The following is a 14,338-nucleotide window of genomic DNA, read 5'->3' on the forward strand; positions in this document are numbered from 1 at the left end:
CCATGATTGCACCACTGCACTCCAGCCTGAGTGACAGCAAGGCTTCATCCCTACCCTCCCAAAAAGAATATCATTTTTTATAAAGAAGTAAAGGTAATGAGGACTAAGTAAACCATACAGTATTTGCTGTCTAAGATGTCATTAGTGACATTGAAGAGAGCAGTTTCAGTAGAGTGATAGAACCAGAAGCAGTACTCCAAAGGGAAGGTACATATGTGTTCATGCATGTCTCTGTGTTTTGCCAGTGCTGGCAGTGGAAGTGATGGTGTAGGCAGAGAATGGGTGGTGAAGAAGGAGAGGTATAGTAAATGTCATTCACTACATCAAAGATTCCTGTCTCACAGGCAGAGCAGGTGGTGACCTGACAGGAGAACAGGTTTCAGGAAAGGTGTTTCAAGGAGAGGGAAGATTCAATTTTATTTTATTTATTTATTTATTTTTTGAAACAGAGGCTTGCTCTGTTGCTCGGGCTGGAGTGCAGTGGCGTGATCTTGGCTCACTGCAACCCCTGCCTCCCGGGTTCAAGCGATTGTCCTGTCTCAGCCTCCGGAGTAGCTGGGATTATAGGCAGCCACCACCACATCCGGCTAATGTTTGTATTTTTAGTAGAGTCAGGGTTTCGCCACATTGGCCAGGCTGGCCTTGAACTCCCCACCTCAAGTGATCCACCTGCCTTGGCCTCCCAAAGTGCTGGGATTACAGACATGAGCCACTGCACCCGACCTGTTTTATTTTATTTTTGAGGCGAGTCTTGCTCTGTTGCCCAGGCTGGAGTGCAGTGGCGCAAGCTCAGCTCACTGCAACCTCCGTCTCCTGGGTTCAAGCAATTCTCCTGCCTCAGCCTCCCAAGTAGTTGAGATTACAAGCTTGCGCCACTATGCCTGGCTAATTTTTTTTTTTTTCTCCATATTTTTAGTTGAGCCACAGGTTGGGAGAAGGGAAAATACATTCTACTCAAAGTGAGTCCATGGCAAAAGTGTGAGTACAGGGATGGGTGAGGAATTAGGACCAGACTTTCAGTCTGCAGCAACATTAAACATGTATGTTAATTTAATACTCAGAAAGAAGCATTTATTCTGTTTTAAAATATCTCACATATAATATTTCTTTTTTTTTTTTTTTTTTGAGACGGAGTCTCTCTCTGTCGCCCAGGCTGGAGTGCAGTGGTGTGATCTCGACTCACTGCAAGCTCGTGAGAGGAGAATCCCGGGTTCACGCCATTCTCCTGCCTCAGCCTCCCGAGTAGCTGGGACTACAGGCGCCCGCCACCACGCCTGGCTAATTTTTTGTATTTTTAGTAGAGACAGGGTGTCACCATGTTAGCTGGGATGGTCTCGATCTCCCGAGCTCGTAATCTGCCCGTCTCGGCCTCCCAAAGTGCTGGGATTACAGGCGTGAGCCACCGTACCCAGCCTATCATATATAATATTTTTAAAACTCACGTCTGTGCTCGCTTTAGCAGCACATAATAGTAAAATTGGAGTGATACAGATGATTTGCATGTATTTTTTAAAAAGCTCTCAAGTCTATTTAATGACCACAGAACATGAGACATTCTGAGATATTTTAGAAACAGTTAAACATATATGGGAAAATAGGAGTATAAACCCTTACCTCCTGTGTAGATCAGGTAGGTTCAAGATTGCGTCTGTTCTTTTGTAATACTAAATGTCTGGTGAAGATTTGAGGAATTTATATAAATCATTGAGTTTGAGAGGTTTTGGTTTTTTTTGTTTTTGAGATGGAGTTTCACTCTTGTTGCCCAGGCTGAAGTGCAATGGCACAATCTCGGCTCACTGCAACCTCCGCCTCCCGGGTTCAAGCGATTCTCCTGCCTCGGCCTCCTGAGTAGCTGGGATTACAGACGCCTGCCGCCACGCCCGGCTAATTTTTTGTATTTTTAGTAGAGATAGGGTTTCACCATGTTGGCCAGGCTGGTCTCGAACTTGTAACCTCAGGTGATCCACGCCTCACCCTCCCAAAGTGCTGGGATTACAGGCACGAGCCACTGCACCCGGCCTTTGTTTTGGTTTTTCAACAGAATGTAAGAATTTTTTCTTACATTTTTCTTACATTTTTTCTTACATTCTGTTTTTTAACAGAATGTAAGAAAACAGCAATGCCAATGAGTACTTTTTCCCTGAAGTGGATATAAGCATGAATATAAAACGTTTTAAATCAGTCATCCTGGCTATTTTTTCTCTAAAAATCAATAAATAATTCTTTTATGCATTTTAATACTGTCTCCCAGTTTAGGGTATTCAGTTTGCAAAATGCTCTTACTGACAGGAAATGTATGAGCATTTTTGTTTTTTACTTTGTCGTTTGACAGAAAAAATATACACCTACTCTGTGAGCTAATTTATTCTTACCTAGTGGTCATTAGTAGAAGTGGTTCACTCTGGGAGCTTAACTAGAAGGGAAACTAACAATTCCTTGAGGTAGATCATTTTATCTAAAGCTTTTTGATTTCAGATCAGTTGGGGGTGGGTATATTATGTTAATTTTTAAATCTGCATATCTTCCAGCTGGGCATGACTATAATCCCAGGACTTTGGGAGGTAGAGGCAGGAGGATTGCTTGAGCCCAGGAATTCAAGACCAGCCTAGGCTACATAAAAAAAATATTTTTTTTCTTTTCTTTTTCTTTTTTTCTTTTTTTTTTTTTTGAGACAGAGTTTCGCTCTCATTGCCCAGGCTGGAGTGCAATGGCATGATCTCGGCTCACCACAGCCTCCGCCTCCCAGATTCAAGCAATACTTCTGCCTCAGCCTCCCGAGTCGCTGGGATTATAGATGTGCACCACCACACCAGGCTAATTTTGTATTTTTAGTAGAGACACGGTTTCTCCATGTTGGTCAGGCTGGTCTTGAACTCCTGACCTCAGGTGATCTGCCCATCTCAGACTCCCAAAGTGCTGGGATTACAGGTGTTAGCCACTGTGCCTGGCTTTTTTTTTTTTTTTTTTTTTTAATTTAAACAAGAAATCTGCTTATTTTCCTGTTGATCTAAGGTGTTTGTGTTAAGGTAAAAGAAAAAGTGATTTTTAAAAAAAATATTATTTTAGGACTATTTAACAAATATACTATTTATGATAATTAACATGGGGTTAGCAAACTACTGCTTGAAGCCAAATGTGGCCCATGGCTTGTTTTTGTACAGCTTATAAGCTAAAAATACTTTTTACATTAAAAAAAAAAAAAGAACAAGGAAGAATATGTGATGCATAAAACCTGAAATGTTTACTCCCTGGCCATTTACAGAAAAAGTTAGCTGCTGGCCATTGATTTTCATGATACTATTAACTGCTAAAACAAAGGGGCTTGTAGCTATATTTTTTCATACTTGCGTAAAGAAAGAAAACCTAATAAATTGCTGATGCCTTCATTTCCAGAAGGCTATAGAAATCCATAAACAGGCAGGGTGCAGTGGCTCATGCCTGTAATCCTAGCACTTCGGGAGGCTAAGCCAGGAGGATTGCTTGAGCCCAGGAGTTTGAGTCCAGCCTGGGCAACATAGTGAGACCCTGTTTTTAGAAAAAATGAAGATAAAAAACTAATCCATAAACCTCATACTTGGTGGTTGCCCTTCAGTTTTTCTTCTTTAGATCTGGATTTAGTTAAACAGTGTATTGCCTGCCTGATTTCTGTTAACTTTTGATCATTTGGTTGGTTTATCCTATAATGAAACTTGGTTGACCTCAAAAATAGCAAGGTGGTCATTCAGCCTCTTTGATTGTGTATTTCTTTCATAAGTTCTTCAAGAAGCCTGAGTATTAGAAACATGGATAAAATTATAGTGATAAGCCAGAGAGACATAAATGCCAAGTATCTCGTTTAAAATTACTGTGACCAGGCTGGGCGTGGTGGCTCACGCCTGTAATCCCAGCACTTTGGGAGGCCAAGGCGGGCAGATCACGAGGTCAGGAGATTGAGGCCATCCTGGCTAACACAGTGAAACCCCATCTCTACTAAAAAAAATACAAAAAAATTAGCCAGGCGTGGTGGTGGGCGCCTGTAGTCCCAGCTACTCGGGAGGCTGAGGCAGGAGAATGGCGTGAACCCAGGAGAGGGAGCTTGCAGTGAGCCGAGATCGTGCCACTGTACTCCAGCTTGGGCGACAGAGCAAGACTCTGTCTCAAAAAAAAAAAAAAAAAAAAAATTACTGTGACCAGATTGGACTCAGCTTGCTGCTGGCATTTGGTTCCCGCCATAACCCCATATGTCATGTGTTTGCTTATATGTACTTTTGTGTTTTTGTTGGTGTATCTTCAGGGTGAGTTCCAAAATGTAATATTGCTGGGTTAAAGGATTAATGCACATGTAGTTTTATTAGATGTTACCAAATTTCCCTCCAATGGGGATTATACCATTTTTCATTCCTGCCTGAAATATATGAGAGAAGCACCATTTTAAAGTTTTCACATTGTCTCTGAACTAAAATGTGGTATAGATGCACATGTGTGTATCTAGATCTAGACTGATATATTGATATACATGTATTTTTGTAGAAGGGGCACAGAGGAGGCCACTTGACTATCCCTATTTTGTTTATTGCTTTTAACGTTTTTTCTCACTCCAAGTTTAAAACATAGTTTAGCATTATTGAACATTGTAAAAGTGAGACATAATATGAAGGAAATTTACTCTGTGCATCTTTTGAATTATAATCACCGTCTGAGGCTTTTGTGAACTCCAGTTTGTCCTGGAATTTAGAACATTCAACTAGTCCAGCTGTTGTTTCAGTGGAATCTTGCTGGCCTCAACAGTTTTCCTTTTGGTTACTTTTCAGGGACTAAAAATGATGATGAAGAGTTTTGTGATAGTAGGTGCAGTTTGAGTACTACAGTAAACGTTCAGTTTCGGAACTTTTTCTTTTACCTGCTAAAACCAAAGAGGACCTTTTTTTATTTTTACTTCTGATTGTTGAACAGTCTTAAGGCAGCATTAGGAAGACTGGTGATTTGTGTGGAGAAATGATGACTTGTTGTTTATGCATACTTTGTGTGTCCAGTGCTTACCTGGAATTTTGTCTTTCTCAACAGCAACAATGGTGTGGTTGGTGAATATGGCAGAAGGAGACCCAGAAGCCCAAAGGAGAGTATCCAAAAATTCCAAGTATAGTGCAGAAAGTAGGTAACTTTTATTAGATAATATCTTGGTTTTTCAGGGTCACTGTTATCTTATAAGCTAACAGTATAGCAATGTTTTATCATCTTTCTTTGGTCATAGACTCCTTTGAGAATCTCTTGAAAACTATAGTAATGCCCAGTAAATACGCAGATAAATATTTAAGGAGTTCAGATACTCAAAACCCAACAATACAGTCAAAGCACCCTAGGTTAAGACACCTCCTGTTAAATACAGAATACCAGCATGGAAAGGTTCAGGTTGAGGTTATGATTTTGTTTTTGTTTTTTGTTTGTTTTTTAGAAGTCATGATTTTAAAAAGAAAAAATAAACTCTCTCCAAACATGTAAAAGTAAGAACCTCCTAAAAGAAACAAAAAAGAGACAATAAAGGAAAAATAAGTAAACAAAAAAAGCAAAATATAAACAACATAAAAATGAGAACTTCTTGTCTAACATGGCCAGAGTAACTGAAATGTGATTTGAGATGTGCTGATGTTTATACTGAGAAGATCAAATATTCTAGGTGGATATGACTTTTTAGAAGAGGATAAGAATGACTTAGGATGAGCTGGGTGCAGTGATGTGTGCCTGTAGTCCCAGCTACATGGCCAAGGCAAGAGGATCACTTGAGCCAAGGAGTTCCGGATTACCCTGGGCAACTTAGTGAGACCTTACCTCAAAAATAATAATAATAATGAATAATAATAATGACTTAAGAGAGTGAAAGGCCCTCTAAGGACACTACAGAACATATTAAGAACACAAGTTAGAAGTTGTTATTAGATGGAGTTGAGGGGGAGCTTTCATTCAATTTTTTGGAATGGAGGCTACCTTCCCACACACACTAAAAAAAAAAAAAAAAAAAAGGTTGAGGAATAACAGCACAGTATAAATAGTTTTTTTTTAAAAAGCTTACTTTTTGAAAGAAAAACAAAAAAGGGCTAACTTTTATGAGGAATCTGAAAAACAACAGGCACAGTAAATATTGGTGAGGAAAAAAAGGCCTTAATTGAGTTGCTGTTTGTCAGGAAAGGGAGAGTTTATGTTTTATAAAGCCAGGAAATGTTCAGAGTTAGCATTTGGGCAACTGCAAGGAAGGTACTTTCAACCAGGAATTCCTATTTGGAACTCAGAGATGTCAGTCTTTATTATGCAGTAAGCAAGGCAGCAGAACAAGGTCATTAGACCCTCACGGGATCCTTAGGGTGCTACTTTGCTAGCCAGAAACCTCTGTGGCTGGTGGCATCTTTGCCTGAGATTTGCTCAGGCCCACTGGGCTCATTCCACCTACTCAGCCTAGCTAGCTATGCTTGGCTTTCACTACCAGCTGGACCCCATGCCTGCCAAAGGCAAGCCAGGCATGGAGCAGCGAGGAGTTCATGAGCAAGTGAGTGCAGGGTCCAGCCACTGCACACAGCCAGGCATGCTGGCTGCAGCAGGGCAGGCAGCTGCAGACTGGCTCCCTGCTGCAGCTAGACCAGGCATTACCTAAGCGGCTGCAGGCCACTACCACTAGTAAACCTGATAGAAAAGTAAGAAATATACTGGAAAGAATTGCCACAAGCCTGGCTCTTGTGTTAACTTTGTGTTAACCTTGTGTTAACCTGGGGAACATGGGGGCGCCCAGAAGCTTGGAGATGCCAGGAACTGGAAAACCCCAAAGAAGGGGGTCACAGCCCTGGCTTAGGGAACTCCTGAGTCTGGACTGCCCGAAGGGCCACATCTCTTCACTCTTTCTCTCCTCTCTCCTCCTCGTCACCTGCAACGTGGGCAAGCAGGGGGCACGTTTCAGCCCTGTTTGTCTTATGGTTCTTTCAATCCTGCCATTCAGCAGGTCCCAAATTCTTGTCCTGCATCCAGGAAGAATGAAGTATGTGGACAGCTGGAGGGAGAGCAAGATGAAGAGGTGCTTTATTGAGCGACAGTACAGCTCTCAGGAGACCCAAAGTGGGTAGCTCCTATCTGCGGGCAGGTCGTCCCATTGTCTCTGCAGTTCTCAGTGGAGAGGAGACCTGGAGCGGGTAGCTCCTGTCTGCAGTCAGGTCATCCTGATGTCTGTAATCCTCAGTGGAGAGGAGACCCGGAATGGGTATCTCCTATCCACAGGCAGGTTGTCCCATTGTCTCTGCAGCCCTCAGTGGAGAGGAGACCCGGAGTGGGTAGCTTCTTTCTGCAGGCAGATTGTCCCTTCATCTGCCCAAGTCTGACTGAGTCTGGGGTTTTTATGGGCTTCAGAGGGGAGGAAGTAACATGCTGCTGGGTCCATGGGCGGCCATGAGCGGGCCCAGAAAAAGCACCATAAGTTCTCACTGTGGTCTGTGGAACTGGGAGCTTGGCCTCCAGGCTTCAGGCTTTCCCTGACTTGAGGTGGTGCTTCACCAGGGAACTTCCCCTTTCCGCCTAGGAGCCTATCTGCCTCCTGCTGCCATCAACCTGCTGTCCATAGCTCCCATGGCACCCAGGCTGTTCATGCCAAAGGGTGCCTGCAGGCCCACGGTAAGCTGCCCTCAGCCGCTCCTCAGTCTCCCTCCCATGCTCGTTGGCACCCAAAGTCCGGAGGGGGCCAGGGTGGCAGGGGGCTGGCATGTCGGTGCTGCCCCAAGCGCCTGCACACCTGGCCAGGTCATGACAGTGCCCAGCCTCAGCCACAACTTTGCTCTGAAATTGGAGCCTGCAGAGGCAAGGGGCTTCCTGGACCCCTGAGAGCACAGGGATGCCCAGGTCTACAGCCACAGCTGGGAAGCTGCAGCTGTGGGACTGCAGGGCTTCCGCCACACCAACTCAGAGGGGAGCAGGGCTCCTGCCTGTTCTGGCTCCTGCCAGCTCACAGAGCATGCTGCCCCAGCTGCACCTCCCCTGCTGCTGCTGCCATCAAGACCACGAGTAAACCTGATAGAAAAGTAAGAAATATACTGGAAAGAATTGCCACAAGCCTGGCTCTTGTGTTAACCTGTGTTAAGCTAAAGAAAATCAAATGATTGTCTGTGAGCATGTAGGTATATATGTATGTGAGTATGAGTGAGTGAGTGATAGAACAGAATTTCATTCATTTTACAGGTGTTGACTGAGCACCTGACTATGTGCTAGGCCCTGGGGGATATAGCACTGAACAAGATTTCCCCTGTCTTTGTGGAGCTTATAGTCTATTTGGGGAGATGGTCAACAAATTATTACATAAATAATTCATACAGTTGTGATAGGTACTACAAAGAAGACATTTAAGTTGCTATGAAAGTTTATAATAGGGGAATTTTACATATCCTGGAAAGTCAAGGGGTGCTTCCCTGAGGAAGTGATAATAGGGGACGGCCCACTGAAGGATGGAGGAAGAGCTTTCCAAGAGAGGTACAACATGAGCAAGGGCTTTGAAATGAGAAGACTGGATGAACTGCAGGCTTCCTCAGTGAGAATGCTGCTGGTATTTTGGGGGGCACAGTTCTTTGTGGGACTTTCCCTCACATTGCAAGATATTTAACATCCCTGGCCCCTCACCCACTAAATGCCAATAATGGCTTTGAGGCTTTGCAATAATCAAAAACTCCTCCATCCTAGTTATTTCCAAACACTCCCTGGAAGGGAGGTGCTATCCCTAGTTGAAAATCACTGTGTTAACAGAACTAGAAGTTACATTGGAACAAAAGGGCATAGGGCTCTAAGAGGGATATCTGTGCAAGGAAAAAACAACCAAAAGAACTGAGAGATTACCTGATGTGGTTGAACTCTGTCAGAGCATTTCAGGATAAATTAGTCATAGATAATAATATAAAATTCATCAATGGAAAAAAATGAGGTAGTTTTCCAAAGAAAACAAAAACTTCCTCAAAAAAGCAAATGTAATTATAGTATATTCTGGCTATAGCAAAGTAGTTTAGTTGTGAATATTATTTGCATAGTGAGAATATAAAACTGAATTTAATATAAGGTTATGGCACTGGGAAGACGGGAAGAGTTACATTTGCGTGCAGAAAAGGATGAGACCTAATGCTTTGTCTTCTCTATAGAAGGTGAATAAGTACCTCAAATTAAAACATCAAGTTATGGCACAATGAGCATGCTACTTATAATTAATTATGGAGGTAAATACCAAAAGGGGTGGCTAAAAGAGTTTAAAGTAGGAATGTATCAGAAGTGAGGAGGGAAGGGGTAGAAAAGGGACTGCTGTTTTCATTTATAAATCTTATTCTTATATTATTTCATAAACTCCAAACCAGAGAAGATTCAGGTTTTTTGGAGACCTGGATAATAAAAAGAATACAAAACTACCAATACAAAATTGTGAGGGCTCTCCCAGAGGAAGCCATGCAAGGAAGAGCCCTGAAGCTCACAAGCTTTACTTATTCATGGTAAATCTACTTCTGCTCTGAACATGTATTACTTTTATAAAAAATGAAGGAAGAATAAAAGTACTTTGAACTTCACTTATATATTTTAATTATTTTTAATGTATGGAAGTTTTTTAAGACTATCATGCTCATCATTTTCAATGAGATATCGATAGTCATTATAATGAAATGACTGGCCCATAAAGACATTCACTGCCTGCTCCTTTCCAATCCACCCTCCAGATGAAGCCACTTTTATAACTTTGTCACCAAATCCAGGAATGAGTGCCAACAGTTAGGAAGCTTTCAGTTGCAAAAGATAAAAAGCCCAACTCAGTTGCCTTAAACAAAGAAGAAATGTATTCTTTCACGTGACAGGAAGGCCTGAGGTGTAGGCATTTGAAATTTGTAGGGTTGGTTAATTTGGTGGCTCAGGGATGTTTTCAAGTAGCCCAACTTCCTACTCTACCATCACTAGTGTATAGGCTTGGTCTTCAGCCCAGTGCTCCTCGTGGTCATGATAGCTGTAGTTCTAGGCATCATGTCTAGATAAGGCAACATTCAGGGGTAGAAGGGGACTGTTTATTTTTTCCTTTAGTCTCTCTTAAAGAGTGAGAAAAATTTCCCCAGGAATCCCAGTGGACTTTGCTTCACCACTCATAGGTTCACACCAAATTACAACCCCACAGCCTTAGAGCTTTTGTTAGGAAGAGGCTTGGTGGGATTACCATGCTTGGCTTGGCTTGGTCAGGATTCACCACCACAGTCATGTGGGAGAGGGGTGGGAACCCAAACAATTCAGGATTCTGCCCTCAGGAAATGAGGGAGAAAATAGCTGTTGGATAAACTACCAGCAGGCACTGCTACAGCCCATGCTTTGTGGTTTAAGGGCCAGCTAGTTACAATGACAGTTAGCTAGTTACTGTTTCCATGTAATTTTCTTAAAGGTATTAAATTTTTCTAAATATTAGAGCTGTAACTTCCACTTTCTCTTGAAGGCACAGAAAGGGAGTCACAAGACACTGTTGCAGAGAATGATGATGGCGGCTTCAGTGAGGAATGGGAAGCCCAGAGGGACAGTCATCTAGGGCCTCATCGCTCTACACCTGAGTCACGAGCTGCTGTCCAGGAACTTTCCAGCAGTATCCTCGCTGGTGAAGACCCAGAGGAAAGTATGTGCATGTCTCTGTGTTGCAAAGTCATGGATTCCTTTAGGCAGCTACATTATCAACCTTTTTGAGAATAAAATGAATTAAGAGTGTTACAGTCTAATTCTGTATCACATGTAACTTTTATCTTTTATTTGGAAATATCAGTAATAGTGCTTTTTTTTTTGAGACAGAGTCTCGCTCTGTCGCCAGGTTGGAGTGCAGTGGCGCGATCTTGGCTCACTGCAAGCTCAGCCTCCTGAGTAGCTGGGACTACAGGCATGCGCCACCACGCCTGGGTAATTTTTGTATTTTTAGTAGAGATGGAGTTTCACCATCTTGGCCAGGCTGGTCTTGAATTCCTGACATCGTGATCTGCCTGCCTCAGCCTCCCAAAGTGCTGGGATTACAGGCGTGAGCCACTGTACCCGGCCTCCCCTCAGACTTTTTAAGTTGGCATTTTACAGCCTGACCTTTTGGCATTTATTTTATAAAGTAAAAGATTTTTTTTTTAATTATTCCAGTAAGCCTTCATGGCTGTAATACATTTGTCTTCAAAGATTTTATTAATATGTCTCACTCTGCTGTAGAGAGATCTGTGGATTTGCATGATACAACCTTGTATATTATTATTCCTTTTGTTGACAAGTGCTATATTTTATTTTAAAGAAAATCAAAGGGATTTAGGATATTGGCAGAAATGCAAGTATTTCTTCAGTGTCTAAGATGTGTTGCCACTTGATAGATTTAAGTTAACACTTAAGGCTTCTTAGGAACATTATCAGCCACTAAAGCCCTTTGGTTAGGGCTCAGTCATCTTTTCAGTTAGTCTTAGAGATGTGGTTCATTGAATAAGACTTTAGCATATTTTCCAACTAAGTTATTTTTGGTTTTCTTGTTTTTGCAAGAGTGAAACTTGATTAAAACATTACAACAAGAATATCAAGTAGTTTTAAAGAAACAAACACCTAGGTTCCTTAGCATCTTTAATCATTAGTCACTAATTATTATGACCTTGACATATCCATCAGTTTGAGGAGAACACTTTTTACACCTTGTCCTCAGTCTTTTAACTGAGTCAGAACTTTCACTGGGCATATTCATGACTTTACTGCTTGGCTGAGTTTTTCAGATATCAAAGCCCAGCTGCAGCCTGTGACTTTCACACTCCTGGGAAAGTAGACGTATCTGCCTGCTCTTATAGCAGGCTTTAGCTTGCCTTTGCTGGGACTTTGTTCTGCCCTCAGTTACCACCATAATTAGGTTGCCTCTTCTACTTTCCTCTTTTCTCACAGGCACCAGGAGCCAGAAGAAATAATATAATAGTTGTTGACCAGAGCAGCAGCATAATTCTTTCATGACTGCCTATTCTAATTTGAAGATTCCCTCTCCTGAGAGGACTCTTTGTGTCCTCCTCCTCCTCATCGCCAACTTTTTTTAAAAAAAGCGAAACTCAAGTATTGCTCCTCCTAACTTCAGATCAGTATTTTCTTTCTCTGAAGGCAATGCAAAGTAATAACGGACGTGCTTCATCATCTTAGCATTCAGCACACATGTCACCATCTCTGATGGTGTGAGTATGTTAAACTAGACTTATGGGTACTTACCAAAAGGTTCAGTTTTCACTAGAAGTCAGTTGCTAAAAGGCACAAATATCTTCTAAAGCAACCTGTTAAAAGTCAACATTTAACATTTAATTAGAAAACTGATCAAAGGATCTGAATGTGTAGTTCTCCAAAGAAAATGTAAAAATGATCTGTAAACACATAAAAAGATACTCAGCATCATTAGCCATCAAGGAAATGCAAATCAAAACCACTTCATACTCACTAGATTGGCTGTAATAAAAAAGACAATAACAGGTGTTGGTGAGGATGTGAAGAAACTGGAATCCTCATACACTGCTGGTGGGAATGTAAAATAGTATAGTGATTTTGGAAAACAGTTCGGTAGTTCTTCGAAAGATTAAATATGACCCAATAATTCTACTCCTAGGTATATACTCAAGAGAATTAAAACATATGTCAACACAAAGACACGTATACAATGGTCATAATAATATTGTTCATAACAGGCAAAAACAGAAACAACTCACATGTCTATTAACCGATAAGTGGATAATAAATGTGGTATATTCATACAATGGAATATTACTTGGTTATAAAAAGAAACAATCTATCATTAGTACACTTAGGATGAGCCTGTTACTGGCATGTTGGCTGTGGGAAGTATATCTTGAAATTCACTGAAAGACCAACTACCGCTGGGCGCAGTGGCTCGAGTGCCTGTAATCCCAGCACTTTGGGAGGCCAAGGCAGGTGGACCACCTGAGATCGGGAGTTCGAGACAAGCCTGACCAACATGGAGAAACCCCGTCTCTACTAAAAATACAAAATTAGCTCAGTGTGGTGGCACATGCCTATAGTCCCAGCTACTCGGGAGGCTGAGGCAGGAGAATTGCTTGAACCCGGGAGGTAGAGGTTGCATTGAGCTGAGATCATACCATTGCACTCCAGCCTGGGAAACAAGAGCAAAACTCCCATCTCAAAAAAAAAAAAAAAAAGACCAACTACCTTCACAATGAATAAAAATGTCTTACATTTCTAATTAAAATCTTTGTTCAGTTTTATTATTCAGCTTTAAAAAGAAAGGGAATTCTGACATGTTACAACATGAATAAATCTTGAGGACATTGTACTAAGTGAAATAAGCTAGTTACAAAAAGAAAAATACTGTATGATTCCACTTACATCAGAGTAGTCAGAAAGTAGACTGGTGGTTGCCAGGGGTTAAGGGGAGAGGAAACGAAGAGTCGTTTAACGGGTGTAGAGTTTCAGTTTTACAAGATGAAAAGAGTTCTGTGGATGGACGATGGTGATGGTAGCACAATGATGTGATTGTACCTAGTGTCTTTGAACTGTGAACTTTGAACTTGAACTTAAAAAGGGTTAAGATGTTAAACTTGATGGGTATCTTACCACAGTTAAATTTTTATTTGTTTTTTATTTTTTTATTTTTTGAGAGAATTTCGCTCATTGCCTAGGGTGGAGTGCAGTACCGGGATCTCAGCTCACTGCAACTCTGCCTCCCAGGTTCAAGCGATACTCCTGCCTCAGCCTCCCGAGTAGCTGGGACTACAGGCGCACATCACCATACCTGGCTAATTTTTGTATTTTTAGTAGAGACAAGGTTTCACCATGTTGGCCAGGCTGGTCTTGAACTCCTGACCTCAAGTGATCTGCCCACCTCAGCCTCCCAAAGTGCTGGGATTACAGGTGTGAGCCACTGTGCCCAGCCAAAAAAAAATTTTTTAAATACCATTAAGAAGTGGAAAATAAGGCCAGGTGTGGTGGCTCACACCTGTAATCCCAGCACTTTGGGAGACCGAGGTTGGTGGATCACCTGAGGTTTGGAGTTTGAGACCAGCTTGGCCAACATGGTAAAACCTCGTATCTACTAAAAATAGAAAATTAGCCGGGTGTGGTGGCGCATGTCTATAATCCCAGCTATTCTAGAGGCCGTGGCAGGATAATTGCTTGAAATCGGGAGGTGGAGGTTGCAGTGAGCCAAGATCACTTAAAAAAAAAAAAAAGGAAAATAAGCTACCAGCTGAGAGAAAATATATGCAAATCATATTGAAGTCCTGTTAAAGGACTTGTATTTAGGATATATAAAGGATGCTTACAGCTTAATAAGAAGACGATAGCCCAAATTTAAGATAGGGAAATGCTTTGACTA

The 14,338-nt window shown here is 41.8% G+C and overlaps 1 protein-coding gene across 9 annotated transcripts in view; it reads left to right on the forward strand.

Annotated features, from left to right (window-relative positions):
* PSEN1 (presenilin 1) overlaps positions 1 to 14,338 on the forward strand; it is a 79,561-nt gene that overhangs the window by 60,617 nt on the left and 4,606 nt on the right. For all 9 annotated transcript variants that reach the window (XM_054448322.2, XM_054448327.2, XM_054448328.2 and 6 more), the window contains 2 exons: positions 5,044 to 5,130; positions 10,451 to 10,624. In XM_054448322.2, coding sequence (XP_054304297.1) covers positions 5,044 to 5,130; positions 10,451 to 10,624 — 261 coding nt within the window. The remainder of the gene's footprint in view (positions 1 to 5,043; positions 5,131 to 10,450; positions 10,625 to 14,338) is intronic.

The sequence above is a fragment of the Pongo pygmaeus genome, chromosome 15 (genome assembly GCF_028885625.2).
Source record: "Pongo pygmaeus isolate AG05252 chromosome 15, NHGRI_mPonPyg2-v2.0_pri, whole genome shotgun sequence".
Taxonomy (NCBI): domain Eukaryota; kingdom Metazoa; phylum Chordata; class Mammalia; order Primates; family Hominidae; genus Pongo; species Pongo pygmaeus.